Source organism: Planococcus citri, chromosome 4 (genome assembly GCF_950023065.1).
Source record: "Planococcus citri chromosome 4, ihPlaCitr1.1, whole genome shotgun sequence".
In the NCBI taxonomy this organism is placed as follows: domain Eukaryota; kingdom Metazoa; phylum Arthropoda; class Insecta; order Hemiptera; family Pseudococcidae; genus Planococcus; species Planococcus citri.
This window is the reverse complement of record NC_088680.1, coordinates 40,525,386-40,551,690: the sequence shown is the minus strand read 5'-3', so window position 1 is coordinate 40,551,690 and position 26,305 is coordinate 40,525,386. Positions and strand designations below refer to the sequence as shown.

Sequence of the window (26,305 nt, the reverse complement as noted above, 5' to 3'; positions counted from 1 at the left end):
AGAACACAATAAATTCTGCAGGTTTAAAAAAAAATTAAAAAGCTTGAGATTCACTTTGAAATTATGATAAAACTCTGGCGAATTCAACAATGAAATTTACAGAAACTTTTGTAAAATGGAGAATTCTTCCAAAAACTTTTATTTGGAAATTTTTTAAAAAGTCAATAATTTCTAAAGAACTTTTTTTTTTGGGTGTTTGTAATTACTTGATTAATTATGTGAAATTTGAAAATTTTCAAAAACTCGACTTTTTGGAAAATTCTACAACAAAAGAAGTTGTCAAATTCGAATGTGAAGAGTTCAACAGTTTTGGAAAAATTGATAATTCCGAAAAATCAAATCAATTTTAGAAAATCTAATATTTTTCAATTTGTGAAAATCCAAGGTTTTGGAAATTTCAACAAAAAATCTTACAGCTCTATAAAATTTTTTATAATTTTGAAAAATTTCACAATTGAGGAGAATTTGCGAATTCTAAAAAATGAAACGATTTTATTAAATACTCATATACCATTGGTTTTTAATGATCTTTGTCAATTTTGGAAAATTAAAATCCCAGGAAACTGAATAGTTCTGGAAAAAATGTAAGTACCTGTACCTACAATTTAAAAGAATTTGCCAATTTTAAAAACTTTACCTAATAATTCTCAAAAATCTTGCAATTTTTAAAAAACGTGAACGATTTTCAAAAATCTTGCAATTTTTAAAATTGAGAGGAATTTGACAATTTTTAAAAAATTAAATAGTTTTGGAAAACTATAGGTAATCATTTTAAATTTTGAAACAAATTTTGAAAAATGTTTCGATTTTGGAAAATTTAAAGGTTTAAAAATTTTAACAATTCTTTGGAAAATTCAACAAACTTTAGAAATTTTAAGAAATTCTACAATTAGCGAAAAAGAACTTGATAAGTTTAGGAAACCTTGGAAAATTGGACAATTTAGAAGAAATTCAACATGTTTGATTCCTGAGAATTGATGTATTTTTCAAAATCGTTCAATACCCATCTTATTTCAGAGTTGTCGAAATTTTCAGAACGTTGAATCTTCAAAAATAGACTAATTCTTCAAAAGTAATTGAATTTTTCAAAATTTTAAAATTTCTAAAAATTGCAAATAAGTTTACAGAATTAATTTTTTCGAAATTGGTAAATTCTTTTCAGGGTAGAATTTGTTAGAGTTTGCAAATCCTTCCAAATTGTAGAATTTTTCAAAATTGTTTAGTTTCGCAATCAGTTTTGAAGAATTTGTCAATTTTAGAAAATCTGCAGTTTTGAAGACTTGGAAAATTTTAAAATATTGAATTATTTTGAAAAATTCAATAATTTCATATAAATTCAACAATTTTAAAAAATTCAATGATTTTAGCAACCTGACGATAAAAAAATGAAGAATTCGGCGATTTCGGAAAATCTGATACATTCTGAAACTTGGATCGATTCTAAAAAGCAAACAGTTTGAAGTTTTACAATGTACAGAAATTTAACAATAATTACGAGTTCAACAGTTTCTCATCATCTTTCAAGCTAATATTGAGTAGGTAGAAGTACCAGGTACCTACTGCATTTTTTCAATACGAATGGCGCAAAAAATGGTGAAAATATTCGAGAATAATTCGCTCATAACATCGGAAATTCGTATAAAAATAATTTTTACACGAATCTACTCAAGTGATTGGGTAAATCCAATTACTCAAACAGTTACAGATATCCATAATTTGAGAGAAAAAAAAATCCATTCACCTAGAATACTCTCTTAGCAATTCGTTCAAGAACGATTCGTTCGCAAAATTACTGCAATTCTATATATAAAAACGATCATCTATACGCGAAACACGAAATTGGATTAAAACATTTCAATATTTTCTCTTCACAAAATACCAACTCAAAAATACCTTTAAAATTCCCAACACATTCAAAATTACATTCGCAGTAAGTATTTTCAAACCAGGACTCGTTCGATATTCAACAAAGAGAGAATTCTAACGTTACCGTTATACTCAAATCGATAAGACGCATATAAAGCGCACTGTACCAGTATCATTATACCACTTTCCATAAAGTGTTCCTTTTAAATGCAAAATTTCATATTTACCTATGGTAAATAAGCTCAGAGTCAGCCAAAAGCAAGACGGGGTAAGGAGAAAATTTTCATCTTAAATAGAAATAATATCGCGAACGAAAATTTTTCCATATCGCGAATATTTCTGTATAATATTTTGAAGTGAAATGAAAAATGACATATGGAGAATTTTTCATTCAACAGATGATATGAAAATGGAAATAACGGAATACAAATTTCATTCGAGTGTATACTTATATTGGAATCTTATAACCAGATGCAAACTTCATATTGGGATTTTTTTTTCAATAAATGAAAAAAAATCAGTCACACATGGAAAATTATGCAACAGTTCTTTGATTACAATTCTCATCAAAGGAAAACTTTTTTTTTCAGAAATCAAGTTATTCAAAAAAAAAAAAAAAAAGAAAAGAAAATAACAAACTTTCAAGTGGGTACCTACATGATTGATGAATGTTGAATTTTCTCGATTTTTTTTCTTTCAAAAATCAAGTAAAGATCAATGAAAAAAATCAAGATGATATAAAATTAATACCACCCCCTTTTTTCCACACCTGAGCAAATTCGACACGAAAAATTCATTTTCACAGATCCGAAAATTCGGCTCAAGGATTTACAATATTTTTCAATGTTCTACACATCTGGCCATTTTTTTTTTTTTTACAATGGACATCGCGAATTTTTTCCACAACCCCATCGAAGAACTTGGTATTGATAGTGATGTATTCGGGATGAAAAAAAAATATTCGCTTACGAGGTCACATTTTAGCATAAAACGCAGGGAAATATCAAGCACTCATCGTACATTTACATGATACCCTATAAAAATAGGCAAAAAATATGATAATAAATGTTTTCCTTGGGCTTCCATATAGTAGGATACATTTGTATCTACACACGAAACGTGAAATTTATGCTTACAAAGCTTTTCGAACATAAAAAGTTGATAGAAAAATTGTTCCACCGATGTATGGTAGGTCTAGGTACCCTACCTATCTACTCGGTGGAATAACAAATATCGACGTGGTTTTTTTTTCAAGCCTTTTTTAGTTTGATATAAATCACGTTAATCGTATTATAATACAAAAAGGGGCAGAGAGAGGGTAGAAGAGTAAACCGATATATGGGGATTAAATTCGAGGGCATTGTTCATGCATCACGTATTAATTAAACTTGGTCGAATCGAGGTACAGTAAAACGTCGAATGTATACGAAATTAGTAGATTTCGAGAGATGATTAGAAGATCGCAGAATAGCTACACCGCAATCCCGACTGTAAATCCCTTTCGTGTAAAACCAAGAACGAGCATAAATTACGTAATCAGAAAGCACTCACATGGCTAGCGCATTCAAAGCTCTCAAAACGTTTCAAAGCTTCGAATAATACATCTTTCTAATTCGATTCTCGAGAAAAGATCGTACACACGAGAAGAAAATTTTTCAAACTTTCAAGTACCCGGACGAAAAATAGTACACGATTTTTACAAGCGTAAATTCCAATCATCGAGATTTCCCGCTGTCAAAGCGAGAAAAAGCTATTGGTTCAAATTACCCGCAGAGAAGACACGCTGCGTAAATGCATTTCATTTTCTATAAAAATCTATGTGAAACAATTCAATTCGACGTTCGATAAAAACTGTACATTAATCTCGCATAAAACGATACCAATAACGAATAAAAATTTATTCGATGCCGTTTTTTCCCCCACAGCCGATCGTCTTATGGTAATTTTTTTCTATTACATTCGGTGAAACGATTTGTACGAAATTTAACCAGCGTATATGTCTGCTTTAGTAACGAAATGTGACATTACTAGGCGTACACAATACAGCACATTCGGGGCTTTTAAAATTTAACGGCGTGGAAATTTCACAACTGGTAAGATACGTAAGTATATAGAGGATGATATTTGCACATATTTCATATTCCAATTGCCTCAATTTTGCCTTCGAATAACTGAATTGAATTCGAGATTGCAAAATTTTTCTCTTCGACTGGAGTTCCTGGCGAATTGAATTGTTTCATGGAGAATCTGCAAGGGTAAAAGACGAGCCAGATGAGTGATTTTTACGATAGATCTGACGTCAGCGGTGCTTCTCTAATTGCTCAGTGGGCAAAGTGAACCAAAAAATAAATCCTAAATATTCAAACAAATTGACAAACTACATTATTAACGACGTAGATGGCTTATTTAAGGGATAATCTTACCAAACATACTTGAAAATACTCAAAAAATTCAAAAATCCATACATGAGATCAGGTAACTGGAAAACGATCTCTTCAATCGATCGATCGTTGATACGTATTACTTAGTAAGTATTGAATTAGTTAAATCGATCGATTGACAATGTCAGTACTTGAATCAGTCATTCGAAAAAATTGTTACAAAAAGTTCACAAAATCATCATAAAAATATCATCGAAAAATACCTCTTGTATTGCATTACTAGATTTTTCAGTTTGTAAACAAAGCTAAGATTTACTACTTTTTCCAACTAAATCGAACGAATCGATGGCAAGTTGGGGAAATACTGATGGAAAATACCTCGTTCACGAAGGGAAACTTCTGATCACAAGAATACCGAATTGCAACATACGACAATAACCAAAATTGACTATTATCAAACAAATATGGTGACAGATTATGAAATCTGAACCTTTATCAAATTCACACAGGAATCGAAAAAAACGTCTGTATAACGAAATTCATCAAATCTACGCGAATTTCACATCCATTACGACCACGATACGATTGTAAAACCGATTTGTCGACATTATCAATGCATTTTCATTATCAAATCGCGGATTCAAAACAAAAGACTACGAGCAAACCTAGCTTTCGATGGAGATTATTTCCAGCTATATGGATTTCTTCGTCGACGATACTCGAAATTTCACAACCTGATACTCAAATTACAGAGATGGTGAATTAAAAAACCGATTGAAAAGTGCAAACTTATCACATAGTACGTATAGAGTAGATAGAAAAATAATAATGCAAGTTACTTACAGGACCATGGTTATCAAATCCATTCCTTTTGGCGACTTGATCAGCCACATGTTTACCTGGGCTGCCGTGAAGTCTCACCAAAAACGAATTGGTGAAAATGTCTGCATCACATTCCCGAAAAAAATTTATGGCTACAGCGATATATATCAACTGCAGCCATAAGCCGCTGAATTTTAGACCACGGCATCTCTTCATGACGATAATTCACCCAAAACTGAACGGAAGAACGCGCCTTTACTATTGAATCATGCTTCGCGTTGTACCCTTACCTGTGACGTCACAAAGCCACGCATTCATCGATCACTTTTTTTCCAAAAAGGTAGACAAGAAGAAGTCGCGTGGAGATGTTTTCGTTGAAATTTTTTCACACATTATATTATCGAGTTCTGTAAACAATTTAGGTACGGTTGTAAGCTTTAAAAAATATTTTTAATAGTCGTATTGGCGATTCAAATATGAGAAAAAATTTAGAATGGTTACCGTACCTTTGTATCTAACAATGTCGAACGTCGTGCGCAGTTTTCGTACTTATACCAGTACGTTGTTAATGTTAATGCGCTTCGCATTACCTATACTACTCTATTACATACTGAAAAATAAAATGAACACCTAAATTTGATACATGCAGTATACGAAGTGAAAAAAATAACTTGCCATATTGAATACTTACATCAGCTTTCATCAGCTATTCCAATAATTGTAATTGAAACATTCTCATAACCACATTGAATGTTTCAGAATCAAGAAATTCAAGAACTAGGTAGAATAAATTTGAAAAAAAGAAACCGTTCGCTAAAACTAATTCGAAGAAAATCGAAAATTCCAAATACCCAATTCGAATGTAATAGAATTTCATGGAAGACGAAGAATTCGAAGTACATACCAATAATTGATCTTTCATCAAAAGGTAGCCAGCTATATTTAAGAATGCAAAAAGACAGCCAAGTAGACACCGTGGCATCAAACCACAAACCATTATTAGGATCAAGGATCGAATTTTAAGAAAAAATTACCATCTATATTGATACATTAATAAAATTTGAATTAAATACTTAGTAGAAGTAAGCATGTGAGCAGTAACAGTGGATTTATGCACGAAAAAAAATGAAAAGTTTCACTTCGTTCATGGCCTATATGGAACCTCCAACCTACAGATAGCAATAGTAATTTCATTAAATTAAATTAACAATATCATTTTACTTTGTTTACGCAACTTCTGTCTATCAGTGATAAAATAACGGCGCCTCTAGGTCGATTTTTTCGCGTGTATCAAATTCTCTATATTTTCCTACAGCCATCTTTTGTTACCTATCTCCTTCAAAATCGAACACTTGCTCGAAGGATGTTCTTTAATTGAAAATATTTATTTGAAATCAAACAACGACAGAGACACTTATATAATAGAATCAGTTCAGTATCACATTACGACGTAGGTATGTCGAAAAAATACCTAAATAATTTCTCATTTGGAAAATGAATATTCTTCTCTACACAAAATGACAAATCGCAATAAAATATGTACCTATTGACAAATTTTCACCATCGAAAAATTACCATCTGAAAGAAGAAAATTTCATACGAGCATTTAAACCATATGTTGATGTGAAATCATTTTATATAAATTCAATAAAAGCTGCGATAGCTTACATTTGAATGTATTTACACGATCATTTATCATTTAGAGTAAGCATTTCTGATACAATTCGCGCAATAATTGGATTACATTTGCTATTTATAAATAAATTAATGGATCTGGTCTATTTATATAAAATTTAACACCCATCATCGTACACCTACTTGCGACAGAATCCTATTTAAAAAGCGAATAACGCTGTCGGACACGATGATTTTCCAGCAAGCTATACGACTACAGCAGTGGAACGCTGTCAAAATAATATTACCATCGTAACAAGTCAGACGTATGTTTTAATTCATTCACCAGGGTCGTCTAAAATTGGGGTTGAAAACTTCGATAATTGATGAAAAAAAATTTTCGCTCCACCTAACTTTTAATACATATTCAATTCACCTACGAGGTAGCAGCTTGGTGAAAAGCAGGGATTAAAAATTCACCGTTGGCGCATAAATTCAGTTAAGCTGATAAGTATTAAAGTTGAGAAAAGTTTCGGTAAAATTTTAAAATAACAAACAATAACTTTGTCGTATTCGTTACCTACGCTCACAGTAAAATCAATTCGAAAATTTTCCTGTTTATCTTTGTAACTTATTTTAGCACGAATAACAGCTTTTTAGGTAAAAAGATCAAACAACAAAAATTATTTATTACATCTCCAACAAAAAAATGTAGGTATACAATACATGGGACAAACAAACACTGAAAACTTACGACTTATATACATACATAGGTTTACACACACAAAAAACTAACTAAAAAATCTACCACAAACTTAAAAAATAGTCCAAGCGATAATAAAGTCCACGAAGAATTCCACACAAACAATTAAAAACAGAATATGCAAAATAATACTACATCGATTTATGCTTTTTAAGAAGTAGTCGTTTTTTTGCCTCGAGGCGACGTTTTTCAATTTCTTGCTTAGTGTACTTGGTAACTAAAGGTTTAGTGTCAAGTTTAACAGACTCCTTATTCTTTATTTGTGGTTTTATTTCGTTCGTTGTAGGTTTCGACGCAGGCTTCGGTTGTACAACTATAGAAAAAGAAACCATAAAGTAACATATTTTTCACATCATTAAAAAAATAATACAAAATAGAGAACGAACTTGGTTTCGTCTGAAGTGAATCCAAAAAATTGAAATCCAAAGAACAAAATATTTCATCTTCGTCGTCCAAATGAGATTTGATATCGATGTTGGACAAATCTGAAATACACAAATTTCATAAATAAACAGTCATCTCGTTATTTTCAAAGCAATAATAATAATTCAACATACCCGATAAAGATTGATTTGATACTGGAGTAGGAGTCGCAAATGGAGATACCATCTCGTTTTCTTTCCTCGATTCACGAGAATAGCGAAAGGTTCCGGAATTTGTGACATTTTTATTAAAATCTTTAAAATTCTCGCTATTATTATTCGCACCTGATTGATTAGGTCGTTTGAAAATACCATCGACGTTTAGTAGATTTTTCGAAGATGCAGTTTGAGAAACAAGCAGCGGTATTTTAGTAGGAGTATTCATAGGCCTACTAGAAACATTGTTCGATTTCGGATGCGAATCGTTCAATCTACGATCGAAATTAGCAACATCTGATTTGGTACTCGAAGCGAACTGCGGCCTAAATCGTTTACTCGGATTGTTATCGCGAATCGGGGTAATGTGGTGCTTTTCAGATTGCGATTTCTTATTTTCCAATGTAAGTTTTCCCGAGGAAACACTTTCTTCGATTGCTTGACTGCACATAATCATTAGCTCATTGGATGAATCATCGAGAGCTATATCGAGACTAGTATCTTTGATTGATTCCGTAATCTCGGCGATTTTTTTATCGGGCACTTCGGGTGTTTCTTCAATTGGTGATTGAAAATTGCTCGATTCTGCAAAATAATGGGCATGATAAATATTATTCATTTTACATACAATAATTTTTGTTTATGGTGTTTTCAAAAGAACAGATAAACTTTTACCTATTAAACTTTTAGCCCAATTGATGCATTGTAAAATATCACACGAATTTCCTTCAGTTTTTCGTGAGTCTTTAGGTTCAACCGCAGGTGGTGATATCTTAGCTAGTAAATTTTCTGGACATCGTCTAATTTTTCTACGCGCAGGTATCGCACTCACCGGACTGCCCATATCTAAACACAAGTCGGTTTCAAATTAGTGATTCAGAAATTACATTTTGGTAGCAACAATGTGAAATTTCACTAACCACAAACACTTTTTTGACTTTTTTGAGATCCATCATTCCAGCCTACCCTGAACTGAGGTGATAAAGTATGAGCTATAGGCGAAGCGGTTTTAGCTTTCAGCGGCCTAACGGGAGTTTTCACAACATTCGTCCTAGAGAATGTTCCAAAATTACCGTCGTCTTCACCAATAGTAGGACCTAATTAATCAAATTAAGATTCAAATAACGTATTTTTGAACTACATATGAAAAACACTTCAAAGCTACGTACCTTTATCGTCGGTGCAATCGAACCAATTGCGTGATTCATTTCGATCTTGTCTAGAACTCTTGAGTTGGAAACGTTTTTTAGATTTTGAACCAAGCTCCATTATTCATCTATGCGCATATTATTCGGAAATTAGTACATCTGTAGGCACAGCGGTAATACGGACTGATAACTTGAATAGCAAAACAGTGATGGTAAGCAGCCAGAAGAACAGTGATGATTACTCTAATGAAATATTGAGTACACAGATTTTACAACTAATCAACTTATAAAAAATCTAATAAAACATGAAATTTCACATCAAATTTTAAATTTTTGATCAAAATTAATTAATGCTTCTCTGGGCGCCAAATCAATTATCAAATCAAAGTGGTGAATTTTATAAGGTGAATTCCTTTCCTAATCAGAAGAATCAATTTTTATTGAACGCGGGATGCGTAACAAATCACAATCTGAGATGGCCTGTATGATTCTTTTTTCTGGTGCATCGGTTCACTACTCCTTCCTAATCCTAACATTTTACATTTTCATTTAAATTTCATTTTTTGATTTTTTTTTATGTCTGGTGTCTGGATCTGGACTCTGGAAATGGCGAAAATCCGAAATTTGCCTAGGGGGGGGGGGCGATTGATTGAGCTGATTTTGTAAAATCTTCACTTGAGTGTTCTAAAAATGTTTGAAGCGAAAAAAGTCAATAGTAAAGAATACCCTGAATAGGTACCTAGCTGAATTAGTCAACTCAGGTGGTACGTACGACTCGTACGAGTATAATTAATTAATGATTATGGTGATTGGTGATGTATCATTGTACCCATTCAAATTTCATGAACTTTGGGATTAAGGAATACAAACAGCACTTGATAATTTCCAAAAAAATTGATGTTTCGTTCATTCAAAAATAATCAAACATAAGTATGCATTTTGTTTTCTTTTTGAAGTGATTTTTCAATTTTTTATTTCAATTTTTTTAGATTTTTTTCTAAACAGCCGTTTGATAATTCCAGAAAAGTTGTTTTTTGGAATTGACGAAAAATCAATTTTTTTGGAATTACTTTTCTACAAACACTTGTGATGTGATGCTTCAAAATTCATTTTCAGAATTCATTTTTCGTGAATTAAGAAACGAAAAATTGAAATTTATCAAATTGATTTTCTTTTTTAAAATTTACACAAAATAAATTCAGAAAATAAATGTGAGAAACATATATTGCTTTTACTTTTCCTTAAACACTCGATACTTTCCAAAAAATTCAAAATTTAGTTTCAGAATTCATTTTTCGTGAATTTTGAAAGAAACAAAGTTTATTTTGGAAATTATCAAATCGACTTTTTTTTCCTTCAAAATTCACAAAATACTTTTCTTTGAGCACTCGATAACTCGATAAGATTCAAAATTTGAAATTCATTTTCATAATTCAAAATAAATTCTGCAGAAAATGAGTTTTAAATTTTTGAAAAGTATGACATCCCCAAAAAATGCTTTAAAAGCAAAAAAAAAATGGCCAAGTTAAAGAAAAAAAATGTAGACGCTGTGCGAAAAAGTTTTTAAAAGAAAAACCTTTGCATGAGAAAATTAAAAAAAACCGCCAAAACTCATCAAAATTTTTTAAAACAATTTTTAGGAAGAATGAAGAATGTACCTACTTAAGTGAGTGTTTTTTCCGCAAGATAAAGAAACGTAAAGGTAGGCGAGCGTGCTTTTACTTCAATCACTTCACTTCTGACATTTTGAACAGTGAAAAAAGCTAAAGTTCCGAGAAAAAAGATCGAAGTAAAGAGAATAAAAATATGAAGAATATTATGCTTTTCAAGTAGACCGCTTAGGTGCTCACTACTCACTGCAAAATTTCGAGCAATTTCAATTCACATTTGATTGGTTTTTACTCCTCGCGACTGTTTTCACAACTTTGAACCAGTCCTAAATAACTTTCCAACAATCATAATAGCTATCCTACAGCTCGCAGTAAAAAATGAATCATTCACAATAAAATTTTGATTTCAAACAGTTGACTTTACAGTTTACAGTTAACTTGAATGAAAGTTGAAAGTGAAACACCCGTGTACCGCGTGTACCTACACGGTTACACCTACTGAGAATTCTGAGCAATCTCATTAAATGAATTTTATGTTTTTGTGCTTTATAAAACAGGTTGATACATAATATTATATGATTGTATAGTAAGTATACAGTATAGTATAGAGTATACACTATACAGTATAACTAGTATAAGTGAAACGGTGAAACTTAAAAATTCAAAATTGTATCGATAGACGAAATTTTATTGCATTTTGATATAGATAAATAATTGTCACGTAAAAGATCGCAGATAAATGAATGATGTCAAGTTGAAATGTTTGATGGATTTTGAACATTGAAAAAAATAAAAAATTGTAAAAAAGTTTGATGAAAATATTGAAAATCAAAATCAATTATTCAAAAATCATTAAAAATATTAAAATAAAATAAAAATTTTCAAAAGAACGGCATGAACGAAATGAACGGCTGTTACGCATCCCGCATGCAAAAAGAAAAATAATTGCAACGGTAACGGAAGAAATAACGCGTGTGATACGCTTGTGCCGTGTGGTATTCTTATCACGAAATGGCGGTAATTGTTGAATTTCAATTTAACTTTTTCTTACGTTTTAATTTTTTCAGTGATCTGCATAAAATATAAAGTACATATATATCCACAAATTCACTATTTAAAGGACGTACTCGGATCTGGCTCGATTTACTGTATAAGGTAAGTACAAACACAAGTTATTTATTTTTTAGTCAAGTAAGTATAGAACTCGCGCCATAAATAAGCGGAATGAATGATACAAAATAAGAAATATTGAAGCAATGTCATGTTTTCTCTTATTGCTAAGTATTCGTATGCTTGCATCTTATCAATCTAGGTACATTTGTCCCATTTGAGTGGAAGTAGAAAGATGCTGTAAACTAATAGAAATTCTGCTACATACATAGTTTTATTTCATCATATTTGACGGGTTCTGATATTTTTCGATTGTGGATCGTTATTTATTGAGTATATTTTCATTTCTGAAGTTACTTTCGCCAAATTTTGACCAATGTTTATTTTTCAGAACTGAATATGAAAAAGAACAGCGGTAGTAAATCGAAGAATGGAGAATTTCAAAAATTGAAAACTTGCCCTCAACGATCACCCGAACCTTCCTCGTATGTAAAAATTTTCTATTCGAAGTGGTTCGTGTATATTTCAGCATCATAATTATGAAATCGTATTTGCAGAGATGTCGTGGACGATGAAAGTAGTGTCGAAGCCAGCGCCGCCGAAGCTGAACCTGTTGAGACGAATAATGTGTATGAAAATAAAACTTCCAACGAACAAGCGTCCTTCCCAGTTAACGACGAAGACATCGCTAATATCCAGTTGCCCTCGGATGATTTACAAACATCCGCTGCAATAGCTGATATCGAGTTGCCCTCCGACAATGTACAATTATCCGACGCAATAGCTGAAATTCGTTTGCCTGCTGATTCGCCTACTAGCGTCACAGTAGCTGATATTCAATTACCTTCTAACGACGTACAATCTCCCACTGCAATAGCCAATATTCAATTACCCTCTGACGATGTAGAATGTGCATCGATACCTGAAGAAACGTCACAGAGTTCACCCATCGCACCTGGTCAAACTAGTGTTCCTCTACAAGGATCAGAACAACCGCATAGTTCGCCTACAGTTTCAGAGCCTGAAGATGGTATGCAAACTGAGCTCGTATTAATATACAGCTAATTTATCAGAATTTTTTTAATAAGTCAATTTTTTTCTTCAAATTTTGATAGTCATTTGGGTAAAGAAAGGCATGTACCACCACTGTGAAAGCTCGTTCAGTCAACTTTGCAGCTGCCGTAAGTATATATACTACCGCTTGATTTATTGATTTGATTGGTTTACATTTAACCTGTTATCATATAATGTTGCAGTTGAGCCAAAGTTAACGCACATAGTGTCTTTTTTCCACCGCGTCAAAGATATGGAGAAAAATGCAGATGAAAGCCAGCTACAAAGAGCTAAACTGATCAATAGTGTTGATGTATGTACTCGTATGATAATTTCATTCTCTAAATGTTCTATCGAATTTTATCGTTAATTTTCTTTTTTCTTATTACAGTACGCGCGCCATTCTCTACTTATTGAGAACGAGCCGGTAGATGATGCTTCACTCGGAAGTATATTGACAGCTTCGCAATATGCGGTTGATAATTTGTACGTATATTTTAATTTACTTTCAATTTTTCATTTTTAGTACGAGTATACAGGTAATATTTACCTTGTTTTTTTTCATCATTTTATTAGTGACCACGCATCACTTTTCTATTTGAGAGAGATCCATAGAATGCTGGAACCAGACTGTGAGGAAGTCGGCGTATTTCGAAGCCAAGACGTTTTCATTAGCTCAACGATTGCTAGGTGTACAGCGACGGAGCCTTCAAGAATCGAAGAAGAATTGGAAGAAGTGATTCGTATGTTAAGATCTGTGTCGAGAGAAGACGAAGAAACAGTAGTATTTACTGCTATGAAAGCTAAAGTACGGTTTGTCTTGACGCACCCCTTCCAGGATGGGAATGGAAGGTGCAGCCGCGTGTTGTTAGACGCTACTCTCAGAAAAATAAATTTCCCGTTCGTTATAATTCCGCATGATCGTACATCAGAGTAAATATACATTTCAAAAAGTTATCTAGTTTATACTTATCGCAATTTAAATTTGTAGGTACCTAATGATTTTTTTTTCTTTTCATAGCTATTGTGGATCGCTACACGCCGCTCGTAGACTTGACAATTACTCGCCGATTTATAGTTTTTTACTGGAATGCATTGAAGAATCATTACAAATGTATGTTGATCTACTCGTATCGTAGGTGGCTGTAACACGAGTTACATTTTGCTTTTCTGGTATTTTCTTTTATATTTAATGATTTTAGTATTCATCATAAATTGCAATTGACTGATAAGTGATAACTTTTAATGTAGAAACTTGTGATTTTCACTTGTGATAGTATGTTTTAACGTGCATCTGGTTTGAAAACGAATTATATGTATTGTAATAGTAATGTACCGACGTTGAAGATACATAATGTATGAACATTTTTGTACCTTGTAATTTTTTTAAAATATTGAAATACGTAACTTTTGGTGTTTTTTTTTTAAATATTCGAGACTAATGAGGTAGAATAAAAGACAATGATGGTTTTCTTTCTTAAAAAAAAAAAAAAACGATGGTTACAATACTGTGACCGAAGTTGAGACAATTTTGGATTACTAATTTCAACTCCAGGACCCCCAAGGCATTCACTTTTGGCACCATAAAAATCAATATCAAATAACAAATTTCAAAGAATAAATAAAAATTATTGAATATTTTTTTCGAAAATGCGATGCGACGATGAAATTATTTTCCTGTTCAACTAAGCGATTAAATATAACCAATTTGTACATCAAAAAATTTTCGATGCAGCTTATAAAAGAACATAAAACGTTAAAAAAATACAACTTTATTTCAACAACTTGATACAAACATCTATCTAACTATATTACAAACTTGAATGAACTATTTGATGAACTAATCTGAATCACTGTCAGCAGGATTATTTACATTTTTAGGTCTGCGCTCATATCTTGACGTTTGCTGAAACTAGAGCGATGATTTTGAATTAATTGATCATTTTTATTAATAATTAGATCCAAAAACAAAAAAGAAAATTGAGTTTTAAACATTTAAAAAAAATAAAAATCATGTCTTTTTCAAATTTTCCAGTCAGTTTTTTTTTGCATTTCAATAATTTTATTTAAAAAGTTATAAAAATAGAAAACTTTCAGTTTTGTTTTGCGTTTTAAACAGGATTTAAATATCCGCACTTTCCCATGAATTCATGACTTATAATACTTACTTCAGGTATTGTGTAGTTGAACGGAATATTTCTGGATATACAAGCTGCTTTTAAAGTTTCTAAGGCATTTCTCATGATATTTTCTATTTGAATTTTTGAAGCACCTTCTTCCAAGACTTGCACAGCATCGGATACCTTATCATGAGAAACTGAAAAAAATTCAAAATTATAATAATTGATCGTCAATTTCTCTCAAAATTGAAATATTACTGCGGACAATATCTCGAGATACTTACCCAACACTTTAATCAAGGAACCGTAAATAATTCCCACTGATTTAGGGCTAGCATCAACTTTGCGTTCGATAAAACTTTTCAGTACTTGTAGAGTTTCTAAATTTCCTTCGTCTACGGCACGATTACATAACCCTTTGAAGGCAATGGGTTGCGGAGATTTTTGTAAATAATTAGACCACAGTTTTTCAGCTTCATCGTAATTCTTACTGATTAAATGATACATCCATAGAACACCGATCGGTGTTGTGTTTTGACTATTTTTCTCCATGCATTTATTCGCAATTCTTTCCACTAAAACCACCGGAAAATGTTACAAAATATTCGCACCCTTAAAATACTAATACAACGTCAAAAGGGTAGAGTAGGTACCTTGAGGTAAAAATGTCGGCGATTTCGTCAGTAACGAGAACAACATTCCTTTGGGGTATTGCTTCTGGAATTCTTCCATTTCTACAGGAGAATTAATAGCATCTAATTCTTTCTCCAACTTATTCAGATACTCTTCAGCACGTCCTGCTTCCATGTAAGCTCTGCCTAATCGGTTATCAATTTTGAGAAGCGCTTGAACTTTATCCTAGAAATGGGTAAATTTAGTAAACGTGGTATTTCAATTCGAAAGGTTTGCAGTTAAATTACATATTAATAATGCAGATATACTTACTCCGGTAAGCCTGGATTTAATATCTTCCAATAATTCAACATCGCCTTTAATCATAGCGTTGATTGATAGGAATTTTAATATTCTGAGAATCGGTAAAACACCTCGCGATTTTAATTCTCCGTATAACTCTTTAGCTTCATCGTATCTTCCGTGTTTAATAAACGCTTCCAATAAAAGAGACAGATCAGTATTGTTCAGTTCTTGTGGTTTTTTGCTGAAATAAAATGGGAAAATTATCGCTCGTTTTTTCAAGTTGCCTTAATAGATGAACGAAAGGAACGATTGAGATTTGAAAACAAACAAAAGAACATAAAATGAACATTTAGATCACCTATTTTTGAATTTCACTGCTTCGTCAACTTTATCGTCATTCAGTAATTTTCTTAAAGCCCTGGAAACTTGACTCATTTCGACTCTACGTTCAGCTTGTTGTACACGTGCTGAAAATCACACGTGACGATACAAATAAAACGACTGATTACACCGTGACAATTAATACTCAGGGACAAGCTTACGAGCAGATTTATCTACGGTTGGTACACTGAATGGAACTGGCATGTTGTGTTTTTTTAATATTTCAGCCAATAATGCCAAAAACGTATCGGTCGGCGCCTCATCTTCTTCTTGTGATTGCAACCAAAGCGACATTGCTCTTTGAGGTTCACCAGCTTTATCTGCAAGAACGAAAAATTAGGCAACTGGAAATACACACGGAGACTTTGCCCATCAGTCGAATGAGTATTACCGTAAGCGAGTAAAAGATTATAGTACAAGTCGGAACGATCAATCGATCCGACACTTTTCGTGACAGCGAGTAAATTTTCCAGGTGTTCGATAGATCCGCTGTTCTGATACTTTTGACAAGCATTCTGTAACCGATCTTGTCGCACACGAAGACCAGGTGTCTGAAATTTGGTGGTTTGTTTTTATAACCATGTTTAAAAGTGATCATTGTAATAGAAAACAAGTGCTCACTTCTAGGATCTTCTTAGCTTGTCTCAATCTGCCACATTCCAAGAACGAAAGCATTAAATCGTAAAGAGAATTAATTTCGCCGTGAATCTCCGTACTGAGATCAGTTATACGCTGTAAGCTGCTGGCATTTTCAGTTTCAATACACCGTTTGGCCAGTTCTCCTTTGAACGGAGTAGCACGATGATTGATGCAACAATTTTCGAATTCTTTTAAAGCGCCTTCCATGTCATTACTACAGAATACATTCAATGTCATTAGAAATTAGGCACATTTTTATCGAATGAAATACTTTCGAAAAATGATTCTTACTTTACAAGATGTACTTTGATCAATGGTCCGAGCAGAATATTGCTGACTGTGCAGTATCCGTTGTTAACAATCAAATCGAAATACTGTTTCACTTTCTCCACATCGCCTTTTTCAGCCAAATGATTCAGTATACGCCAACTCAGAGCACCGGTGACAAAAGGCGTGTTTTCAGGAGTCTGGGCATATTCGCCTACCAAAGCATGTTTACTCAATATTTCGTAAGCCTCTGAAAAAAAAACACCAGAAAACATGTTACAATTTTAAAAATAACGATGGAAGGTTCAGATAAACTTCAACTTACTATCATATTGTTCATTTTTCACTGCTAGAAGTGCTAATCTGAGCATTTTTAACGGATTTAACACGAAATCTGGTTCCTTTTCACAACGCGACTGGAATACTTGCCAAGCGTCGTCGAGCTTTTCATGTTCAACGTACGAGTCGATGATATGGGCGTACATGCCGTTCGTTAAAACGAAACTATCCTTTTCCATTTCCTGTAAATTTAAAAAGATTATTTGACAATCGAATTGGAATATTCGCGATTCTGACGCAAAATACCGACTTCTTTCAATTCCAACAGCTTCTCTAATTCGTATTTCCGGCCATATATGTTGAATAGTTGCTTTTGAAGAGATTTTGATACTTCGCCTTTGGCTTTTGCAGTTTCGTACATACGGATCACCGAATCTTCACTCTGTAAAAGAAGAAACAAGCTTTATTCTTCCAGTTTACACGATTCACATTACATTTTTTCAAATTCGAACATACTATATCTCTAGATGAAATTCTCGTATTTCTGTCGGTACTGGTGATTTTGGATTCAGCGGAAGCTGCGGATTCAGCGGCAATTAAATCTTCTGCGGTTAATTTTTCCAATAAGGTAGATATTTCTTGAGTTAATTCATTTTGTAATTGAGTCTGTATTTCTTCAGCCATTCTACTACTGAGTCCAACACCTTTCGCTTGTAAAAACTGTCGAAGAAAGAATATACGGGATTATACAACACAATTACAAAACACAACACAACTAGATGGCAGTGCAACTTACTCTTAAAATTTCTTCAACTTTAATTTTACATTCACTTTCAGTTTTCAACTGTTTAACGACGTCCAGAACAATTCTTCCAACAATTTCGCGATACTCGGGTATTTCTGGTTCTTCCTCATCGCCTTTATCGGCGTTTTCTTGTGCTGCGGCGGCACGCCATTGAATACCGGCAGCAATTTGCTTGAGAATAGTGGTAAACGAATCAGCGTCAAAAGTTTTAAGGTAACTATTCACCAACGGTTTTCGAATCAAAAACACGCTGTAGCTCGCTCTGTAAGATGATGCTAGAAAAACAATAAAACCGTTATTAGCACATAGTTTTCGATTCGAAGAAAAAGAAATGGAATCTCATAACCAACCAATCTCGGCAGCTTCACTGATACGGCCAGATGCTACTAATTTGGTAACAATGGCACTAACAGCGGTTGAAGTAGGAATACCGCACGATTTCAAATCGACCATCAAAGAAGGAATGTTGATTTTATTCTTAAATGCGAACGGAATGACATATTCACGAACCGTTTCCATATTAATTGGTACGTTGAATTCTACATTCATAGACGAAAGAACTTTGTAAACACCTGCAAAGGAAGAAAAAATTATAAAGATTGAATTTTCCCCTGGCATGAATTAAATTCAATACTCGCACCATCTAAATCATTTGCTTCTCCACGAGCTACGATAAGAGGCCAGAAGTAATGTGGCCTCAAAGTCATATTTCGTTCTTTAGCCGCTCTAAACAGTTCGTAAGCTAAAGATTCTTTTTTATATCTCAAACTGTTTTCCATAGCTATACTTAAAGCAAGCACGTTCAAATTTTCTTCGACCAATTTATCGCAATATTTGATTATTTCTTCACTAGGCTGCAAGAAAAATAATAGTAATACGAATTAACACACGATATTGTTGAAGATGAACAATTTTTTTACTTACTCTGTTACTGCGCACTAAAGCTGCGACGAAAAAGCCACCAGTTGGAGACATAGTACCATCCAAACGAGTTGACCTGACCATACTTTTGATAATTTTATAAGCGTGTTCTATTTTACCGGCGCCAACCAATTTGTAAATACAGTTCATGGATTCTTGATTATACGGTATGTTGCGTGGAATTTTTGATAACATCTACGTAAAATAATTGGAATTTTTGAAGGAAAAAAAAATATAAAGCAACATATTTAAAGTGGTTTTCAGCCCAAGTTACCTCATCGATATCGAGATCTTTCAAAGACATATGGTAAACTATGTCCATGTAATCTTTCACAGACAAAGCAATATCTCTTTTTTCACAGTCTTCTAAAATAGATTTAACCTTATCCATATTTCCTTGAGCAACATAACCGCAGGCTAATAATGCATAAGATTCAGGCGTTGGATTTCGGCCGGCTTTTTTCATAACGTTCAGTATTTCTTCGGCGCTTTCCATATCACTAATTTTACCGATTAAATGTTACATGTATAACTCACAAAAATTTCAAAAGCAGTATATAGATAAAATAAGTATCGTCTTACTTGGCCCTTGAATGGCCTAATATCAAAGCGTTGAATACGACTTCATTAATGGTCATATCTTTATCTCGCATAAACTGCAAGATACGAGTAGCTCCTTCGATATCAGCCAGTTGACAATATCTACTAACGAAACGTTGATACGTAACTCTATTAGGTTCAAAACCTTTTCGCTCCAAGTCAGCTAATATTTCGGTAGGAGTCCACTGATATTCGTTTTCAAGGTAAACTTTCAACAAAGCATTATAATGACTGACATCCAATGGAACTCCTGAAGAAAAATTTAACATTAAAGAAACACCCATCTAATGTGTTTCATCATTTCACAAAAATACCAACCTAACTTCTCCAAAATGTTCCATATTTCTTGCACCAGCTCAGTTCTCTTCTCAGGAGATTCCTCAGATATTAAATTACCGCAGCAACGAATTATCATAGCAGATTGAGCTGATGATGCAGATCCTGACAAAATACCGATACAATTAGACGATGGCGGAAGAGTAATACGAGCACTCAAAATTGACCACTTACGATTCAACTTAATTTCACCGATAAGATTTTCCACTTCTCGTAACGAAATCCGCCCATTCCGACGAGCATCCAAGTCCAACTTTTTAATTTGTTTCTCGATTTTGGCATCTGATAAGTGAGGAACATCGGTGTGGAACGTATTGCTGAAATTAGATGTACTCGTGAACAGATATAAAAAATGATACAAATAGTTGAATTAAGGCTAACAGCCGGCAACTTACTTCAGCAATTGATTAATGCATGGTGAAGTTCCGCTGATAGCTGCATTATTGCTCACTTTCAAACAATTGATTCTGAATCGATTGACGGAGTATTTGAGGGTTGAACGTAATATATAAGACATTTTCTATACTTTTCTGATAATTTAAACTCTAATATTAAAAAAAATTGAAAATGGGGTAAAGTTATGGTCAAAGTTAAGATGTTGCATAATGCACGTGCGCCCTTAGAAAGCAAAATTAATGTTGTTCTAGGTCGTAAAAAATACTGTTCGCTCATTGGTCAGAAATTTGAACGTTGATTCCTGTTGATTCATTCATTGAGGAATGTGACGTCATAAGTCAGTTTTTAAATTTTTTTCGAATAAATAAAAAAATATTAAAATTATTGAATTTGAAATTATTAAAAATTGATGCCAAGCACTGTAGTGTAGGGTTGTTATTTGTTTTTTTGTTGCCTTTGCTTATTTTCAAAATTCAAAGTTTAGAGTTGTTGACGTAGAGATGATAAATTTCAGGAAATATATTTTTTGGAAACTTTCACTACTTTCAGTACTTTCAGAAAGAAAAATTCTAAATATGTATACGATGAAAAAAAAATGCAGGGATGCGAACCGGAATTTTTTACTGTAAAATAGAATCAGCCAGAATGCCAGAAAATTTTCGGGGAAATAATTTTTAATTTTTTATCCAATAGCCTTTACCAAAATCAAAAAAATTGGAACAGGAATCCAAATTCCAAATTTGAAATTTTTATTTCCCTAATCATTAGCCTATAACGGCTACAGCCTACAACCGTTGAATAAATTTGGTTATAATTATAGATTATGGTTTATGGTCCATGAAATTTCAGACAATTGAGTGAGACAAATATTGTCATTTTCTCTCATTGATTCATTTTTTTAATTAAAAAAAATTTGATTCTTGAATCATTGAATGCATTGTATTATATTGCGTAAATCAATATCAAATACCTATATAACCTTATACATAGGTATAGGTATGCGGAAAAAAGTAATGAACTTTTCATTTTTCACATTCTGTACTCTGTCTGGATTTGAAGAGTCCTTGAAGGAGACATAAATGACATAATACATAATTAATTATATTTATTTTTAAAGAAATGCCAAATGGGCAGTATTTTTTTTAATTTCAAGAAATGGTCTCAAAAATCAAAATGGTTAATCCGCAGGTTTGTTGTTGTTACACTACACGCTTGAAAAAATAATACCAAGTCGTGTATATACGGATATTGTGAAAATTTTGTTCAAAATTTTTTTTTTAAATTTTAACCAAGAAAAACATATTTATATTTTAAATGTCATGGGTGTTCGAGCGCTCAGAACGCTGCAGAATTTACAGAAAATGAAAAAATCAGGGTTTTTGAGCACTCGTGAAGTCGTGATGGACTCAAAATGGACTATACTATAGAATAGAATAGACAATAGACTGCTGTACTGTAATGGCAATGGCAATGCAATTTTACAAAAAACTAAATTTTTTTAAACGTTTTCTGTAAAATTGCTGCAGGTTTTTGTAACTTGCTGGAGAGCGCTCAAACACCACTCAAACACCCCTATAATCTAGGTGTTTGTTTACTGTTTACAAAATTTCCAATTTTCCATGAAATTGAAAATGGAAATTTAAAAATTTGAAAGTTTCGGGAAAATTTCCAGAAAAATTTCAACTTCAAGAAAGTTTCCATTGAAAATTTCTCATCATCTCTCTCTATCAGTTGTGAGTTGAGAGTTGACGGTTGAAATTTGAAATATTATTAATTATTTAACAAAATTTTCGTTCGTAAAAAATAAAATTGAAAAAAAAAATTAAATAATAATGGAATGGAAAAGGAAGAGTAAATAAACTCTTCGACTCTCTGTTTCGAATCACTGCGAACGATTTAAATTCTGGAAAGTGGAATCCCAAAACTGATAATTTAACAAAGACAACAAGATAACAAGGGAGATAAATGATTCATGGGATTAAAAACGAAATTAAGATTATTATTTATGGTAAAATTGTTTATGTTTAACTAGTTTTAATAATTATATGTGTCGTATAAGCAGTATTTTTTTCGGTAAATCTTGTTGATAAGTGAAGAGACACAACGCTTCGGTGCTCCTCTATGTTATCCGTAATATCATACTCCTATGTGAAACAGCAATATTTCAAATGGGTACGTTCATGACTTTGACTGGATATTTGTATTCGTTACAAGTAATTTTGGCGAATATAGTATTGGTATCATCAGCCAACTACAAACAATGTAAGTACATCAGAACAAATCATTTATATGTGTAAAGTACGCCTTATTCTAAACTTACCTATCACCTATTTCATTGTTGCAGATTTTGTAGAAAGCGACAATTTGTGTTCGTTGGGGTTCACACCTAAACGTTTACATATAGGTCGAGATGAGAATTCGGGTCTTCTTGTCGAAGAAATTTCTTATTTTAAGCAGTTGAGTGGAAAATACCCGTACAATTGTAAGTTTACCGTTGAATCGACCGCAGAAATGGGTGTTTTCGCCGTTATACAGAAGCTGAAGTTACGTAAAAATACTACCACCGGTGAATGTATAGATTACGTTCAGGTATGTTTTTCAATTCCGTGTGTTTTTTGATTGTTTATTGCAATCTACATTTTTGATTTACCTACTGTTTCAGTTTCGCCATTCGTCAGCGTTGCAGCTCGGCGTAGTGGATATAAATATAGACCCAGATCCTTGGGGTGTGAAACATTGCGGTGATGTTAATGCCATGGAGGTAGAATTCACCGATGCTGCTCCATTGAGCTTATCTAATGTGTTACCGAATGCTTTCATCGATCCGAAAGGAAAAATTGATGTGAAGATATTCGTCAAAAATCAAACAATTCCGCCAGGAATGGATTTAGATTTGAAAATCGCATTTACTTCTTATCAAGGTTTGTAATTCGTGATGACGATTATTAATCGTGTACGTTACTTAGAGCATTTTCATACGGGTAATTTCATTTTTTGCAGTTTGTCGATTTAATATGGGAAATTATAAGAAATGCAGCAGCGACGCGTGCATTTGGTATACGTATTTTAATGATAAAATATTGAATTGTCCATTTACTTCGTGCGCTGACGAAGGAGGATGCCAACTAGTTTACGACGGTGAGTATCTCGTAAAAATGATGTAGATAAGAGAATTGCATCTTGAATTTCCTGTCTAAGATGATAATGTTCGTAAAATTCTTCGCATCTAAAGTCAAGCAGCGACAGAAATGTTCACGTTGCTCAACATTCTGTAGCAATTTTTTTTAACGATCGGAAAAAAATCAATTGTTTCTGTTATCGGATGCACATTCCTGATAACGACGTCCCACGTATTCGCAGAATAATTCATACAATACGGTTTTTGATTACAGCTGCAATCAAACCTAGTGCCGGGCTTGCGACCAAAGTGATGGTAGGAGCGGTAGCAGGCGTTTTTACCATGTTCATCGTATTCGTAATGTTTCTATGGTTATTCAGACACTGTTCAGTATGCTGGAACGATTCGCCCCAAAATTCACCTAATAATTCGCAAATGAGACCTGTGCCAACGGTGGACGATGTACAACCCACTGCACCGCACGGATCACCTTCGTTGGATAAAGATTTACCACCATCGTACGAATCTCTATTTCCTAACGCTTGATTTTTTTTTATTTACTTGTGATACGTTAATGAGTTGATTTCTTAACGCACATTTTAAACGATTTTGGTACAAATCGAATGTGGACTGAGTACCTATTATATTTTAATAATTCCATTCTTATGTACGTAATTCAGCGAACAAACTTACCATTTTATTATACTTCCACTTTTGCAAAGTTTCTAGTAAGTAAAGTTACTGTTGAACAGTATTAAAATCACTGAGCGTCATCTCGTCATCATCTAAGTAGATGGTTTTCGTCAGTATTACGGTTTTTTTGGTTTTAATCGTCACAGAAACGTTTCAAGTTTCACATCACAGTAGGAATCTTCTCTTCGAAGACCATTTACGATGCTGCGGATGAGCTCGATGGTAAAACAATCGAATCTCTTTCGTATTAATGACAGTATTTTACATAATAATCTTCCAACGCTTACATAATAACTCGACGGTAATTCCAGAAGCCCGAAGCTTCTGCGGCAACCCCTCCTGTGGAAATAATTGAATTTGTTATTCTCAGTTCTTTGCAATCGTATTGCTTTTTTATTTTTACCATGTTCCTAAAAACTACAAATTTTAAATATCTCAAAAATTATTTTTTTTTCAAATGTACATATTTTACGTACAGCATTATATTGTAACATAATTTTTATTTTATTTTGTACATGAGTCGACGAATTATTTTTTAACAGTATTTTGTAATTATTTTTTTTATAGATTTTTTAAAAAAGTATTTCGGTAGGTGTTTATCACGTTTGAAACGTTTTTTTTCTCGTTTTAGCAAGATTATTTTGGAGTACGGTGACCTTTTCAAGTATTTTTATTTTATTGTTCGTTTTAACCCAGAATTTTAAAGTGTATTTTGAAAATACCGAAGTATGTTTTTATCGAAGTAATTGTATTACCTTTACCTTTATACGCCTTGCGCCGCCTTTAAATGTGTTCATATGGTATTGTGATCATACTGCCCACTTCCACCTTTGTTTCTCACTGTACAAAGGCTGTGGCTGCGGATGAATTCTGTATCATCTTACATTCCCAGCAGACACTGTTTTGAACCAAAAACGAAACGTTCTGATATCATGAATGATACACAATTTTCTCATTTTTTTTCATATTTTTTTTCCTTTTATATTACTTATAAGTTTTATTGTTATTTTACTTGAAATGTTTTTTTTTGTATGTACATATTAAATATACCTGTATTACAGTTTTATTCCTCGAGTATGTTTCTCTCATTTTGACACAAGTATCTACTGATTTTATTTGTTCGAATAAATTATAAGCTTGTTAGGGAGATCCGTTATAACGAGGTTCTACTGTTATGCGATATTTTCCAAACGCTTTGCTAAATATTAAAAAATATTACGCGTAATTATTTGGATTATAAAACCGGTAAAAAATATCTAGGTAAATCTCAAGAAACGTAACCCACGTGCCAAAAAATGCCCCGGGGAAGGTTGATTCAACGTGAAAGGAAGTGTTTAGCACAAACTTGCTCAAAATTAATAATCCTAAAAAAATTCTCGACTGTGACTCAGTGACTGCCTAATGCATTCAGTTTTGAGGGAGAGTACAGATGAGAGAATTTTATCGTCAAATATTGATTATGGAAAATAAATGAAATATAAGATCACATTCGTGAATTAATTATACAATTTTTGCAATGATTTTGATCGTTTGACACTGATAATTCTTATTCTCTAGAAAAAAGTACGATTTTACCGTTGAATGAACTGGAAGTACATGCAACATCTTCATCGTAATGTGCTGTAACTTATTATGAAACAATGAAAGAGCATAAAGTCATCATAACAAGTTCCATAGAAGGAAGATGACACAAACTAAAACAGGAAGAGAAAATACCTCAGCATCTTTGACGGTGTCTAAAAAAGGAATCAAACGACCAAAGAATAAACGCATTTTATTCGTTATAGGTAGGTACCTAAATGTATTTTTCCCGTGAAATTTGGTTTTTTGATACATTCTTGATTAAATAATTTGGAACTTCTCTAACTTGTATTTTCAACAATTATT

The 26,305-nt window shown here is 32.8% G+C and overlaps 5 protein-coding genes across 5 annotated transcripts in view; 2 read left to right on the top strand and 3 right to left on the bottom strand.

Annotated features, from left to right (window-relative positions):
* Nucleotides 1-5,334, bottom strand: part of amon (amontillado) — a 152,431-nt gene extending 147,097 nt beyond the window's left edge. Inside the window, exon 1 of the mRNA XM_065362714.1 lies at nucleotides 5,091-5,334. Within this exon, the coding sequence (XP_065218786.1) occupies nucleotides 5,091-5,285 (195 nt within the window). The 5' untranslated portion in view covers nucleotides 5,286-5,334. The remainder of the gene's footprint in view (nucleotides 1-5,090) is intronic.
* Nucleotides 5,335-7,352: 2,018 nt separating this feature from the next.
* LOC135843770 (uncharacterized) lies at nucleotides 7,353-9,577 on the bottom strand. The gene is made up of 6 exons (XM_065361782.1): nucleotides 9,194-9,577; nucleotides 8,945-9,121; nucleotides 8,700-8,870; nucleotides 8,004-8,609; nucleotides 7,833-7,931; nucleotides 7,353-7,759 (listed from the first exon to the last, which is right to left on the bottom strand). The coding sequence occupies exons 1-6, from the start codon at nucleotides 9,291-9,293 to the stop codon at nucleotides 7,578-7,580; spliced, it is 1,335 nt and encodes a 444-aa protein (XP_065217854.1). The 5' UTR covers nucleotides 9,294-9,577; the 3' UTR covers nucleotides 7,353-7,577.
* Nucleotides 9,578-11,780: 2,203 nt separating this feature from the next.
* On the top strand, nucleotides 11,781-14,352 carry LOC135845867 (uncharacterized). The gene is made up of 8 exons (XM_065364716.1): nucleotides 11,781-11,937; nucleotides 12,284-12,377; nucleotides 12,450-12,922; nucleotides 13,008-13,073; nucleotides 13,149-13,258; nucleotides 13,337-13,431; nucleotides 13,522-13,878; nucleotides 13,967-14,352. Exons 2-8 carry the CDS (start codon nucleotides 12,292-12,294, stop codon nucleotides 14,082-14,084), a joined length of 1,305 nt encoding a protein of 434 aa, XP_065220788.1. The 5' UTR covers nucleotides 11,781-11,937; nucleotides 12,284-12,291; the 3' UTR covers nucleotides 14,085-14,352.
* A 349-nt stretch (nucleotides 14,353-14,701) lies between these two features.
* On the bottom strand, nucleotides 14,702-20,833 carry LOC135845866 (leucine-rich PPR motif-containing protein, mitochondrial-like). Its single transcript, XM_065364715.1, has 22 exons — nucleotides 20,607-20,833; nucleotides 20,386-20,528; nucleotides 20,194-20,316; nucleotides 19,858-20,125; nucleotides 19,550-19,775; nucleotides 19,279-19,470; nucleotides 18,995-19,208; nucleotides 18,705-18,926; nucleotides 18,346-18,629; nucleotides 18,066-18,269; nucleotides 17,860-17,991; nucleotides 17,596-17,791; nucleotides 17,295-17,520; nucleotides 16,986-17,217; nucleotides 16,756-16,915; nucleotides 16,526-16,684; nucleotides 16,342-16,450; nucleotides 16,011-16,224; nucleotides 15,719-15,923; nucleotides 15,350-15,640; nucleotides 15,114-15,262; nucleotides 14,702-14,857 (listed from the first exon to the last, which is right to left on the bottom strand). Exons 1-22 carry the CDS (start codon nucleotides 20,726-20,728, stop codon nucleotides 14,786-14,788), a joined length of 4,143 nt encoding a protein of 1,380 aa, XP_065220787.1. The 5' UTR covers nucleotides 20,729-20,833; the 3' UTR covers nucleotides 14,702-14,785.
* Nucleotides 20,834-22,530: 1,697 nt separating this feature from the next.
* On the top strand, nucleotides 22,531-25,493 carry LOC135845868 (uncharacterized). The gene is made up of 5 exons (XM_065364718.1): nucleotides 22,531-22,869; nucleotides 22,952-23,196; nucleotides 23,270-23,528; nucleotides 23,608-23,745; nucleotides 24,000-25,493. Exons 1-5 carry the CDS (start codon nucleotides 22,776-22,778, stop codon nucleotides 24,269-24,271), a joined length of 1,008 nt encoding a protein of 335 aa, XP_065220790.1. The 5' UTR covers nucleotides 22,531-22,775; the 3' UTR covers nucleotides 24,272-25,493.
* Nucleotides 25,494-26,305: the final 812 nt, after the last annotated feature.

Coding starts and splice junctions, on each gene's coding strand:
- LOC135845867 (XM_065364716.1), top strand. CDS start 12,292: ATGAAAAAGAACAGCGGTAGTAAATCGAAGAATGGAGAATTTCAAAAA. Junction 12,923..13,007: donor AGTTTCAGAGCCTGAAGATG/GTATGCAAACTG, acceptor AAATTTTGATAG/TCATTTGGGTAAAGAAAGGC. Junction 13,074..13,148: donor CAGTCAACTTTGCAGCTGCC/GTAAGTATATAT, acceptor ATAATGTTGCAG/TTGAGCCAAAGTTAACGCAC.
- LOC135845866 (XM_065364715.1), bottom strand. CDS start 20,728: ATGTCTTATATATTACGTTCAACCCTCAAATACTCCGTCAATCGATTC. Junction 19,471..19,549: donor AAGATCTCGATATCGATGAG/GTAACTTGGGCT, acceptor TATTTTACGTAG/ATGTTATCAAAAATTCCACG. Junction 18,927..18,994: donor AGAAGCAAATGATTTAGATG/GTGCGAGTATTG, acceptor CTTCCTTTGCAG/GTGTTTACAAAGTTCTTTCG.
- LOC135843770 (XM_065361782.1), bottom strand. CDS start 9,293: ATGGAGCTTGGTTCAAAATCTAAAAAACGTTTCCAACTCAAGAGTTCT. Junction 8,871..8,944: donor AAGTCAAAAAAGTGTTTGTG/GTTAGTGAAATT, acceptor ACTTGTGTTTAG/ATATGGGCAGTCCGGTGAGT. Junction 7,760..7,832: donor TTCACTTCAGACGAAACCAA/GTTCGTTCTCTA, acceptor CTTTTTCTATAG/TTGTACAACCGAAGCCTGCG.
- LOC135845868 (XM_065364718.1), top strand. CDS start 22,776: ATGGGTACGTTCATGACTTTGACTGGATATTTGTATTCGTTACAAGTA. Junction 22,870..22,951: donor ATCAGCCAACTACAAACAAT/GTAAGTACATCA, acceptor TCATTGTTGCAG/ATTTTGTAGAAAGCGACAAT. Junction 23,197..23,269: donor AATGTATAGATTACGTTCAG/GTATGTTTTTCA, acceptor CTACTGTTTCAG/TTTCGCCATTCGTCAGCGTT.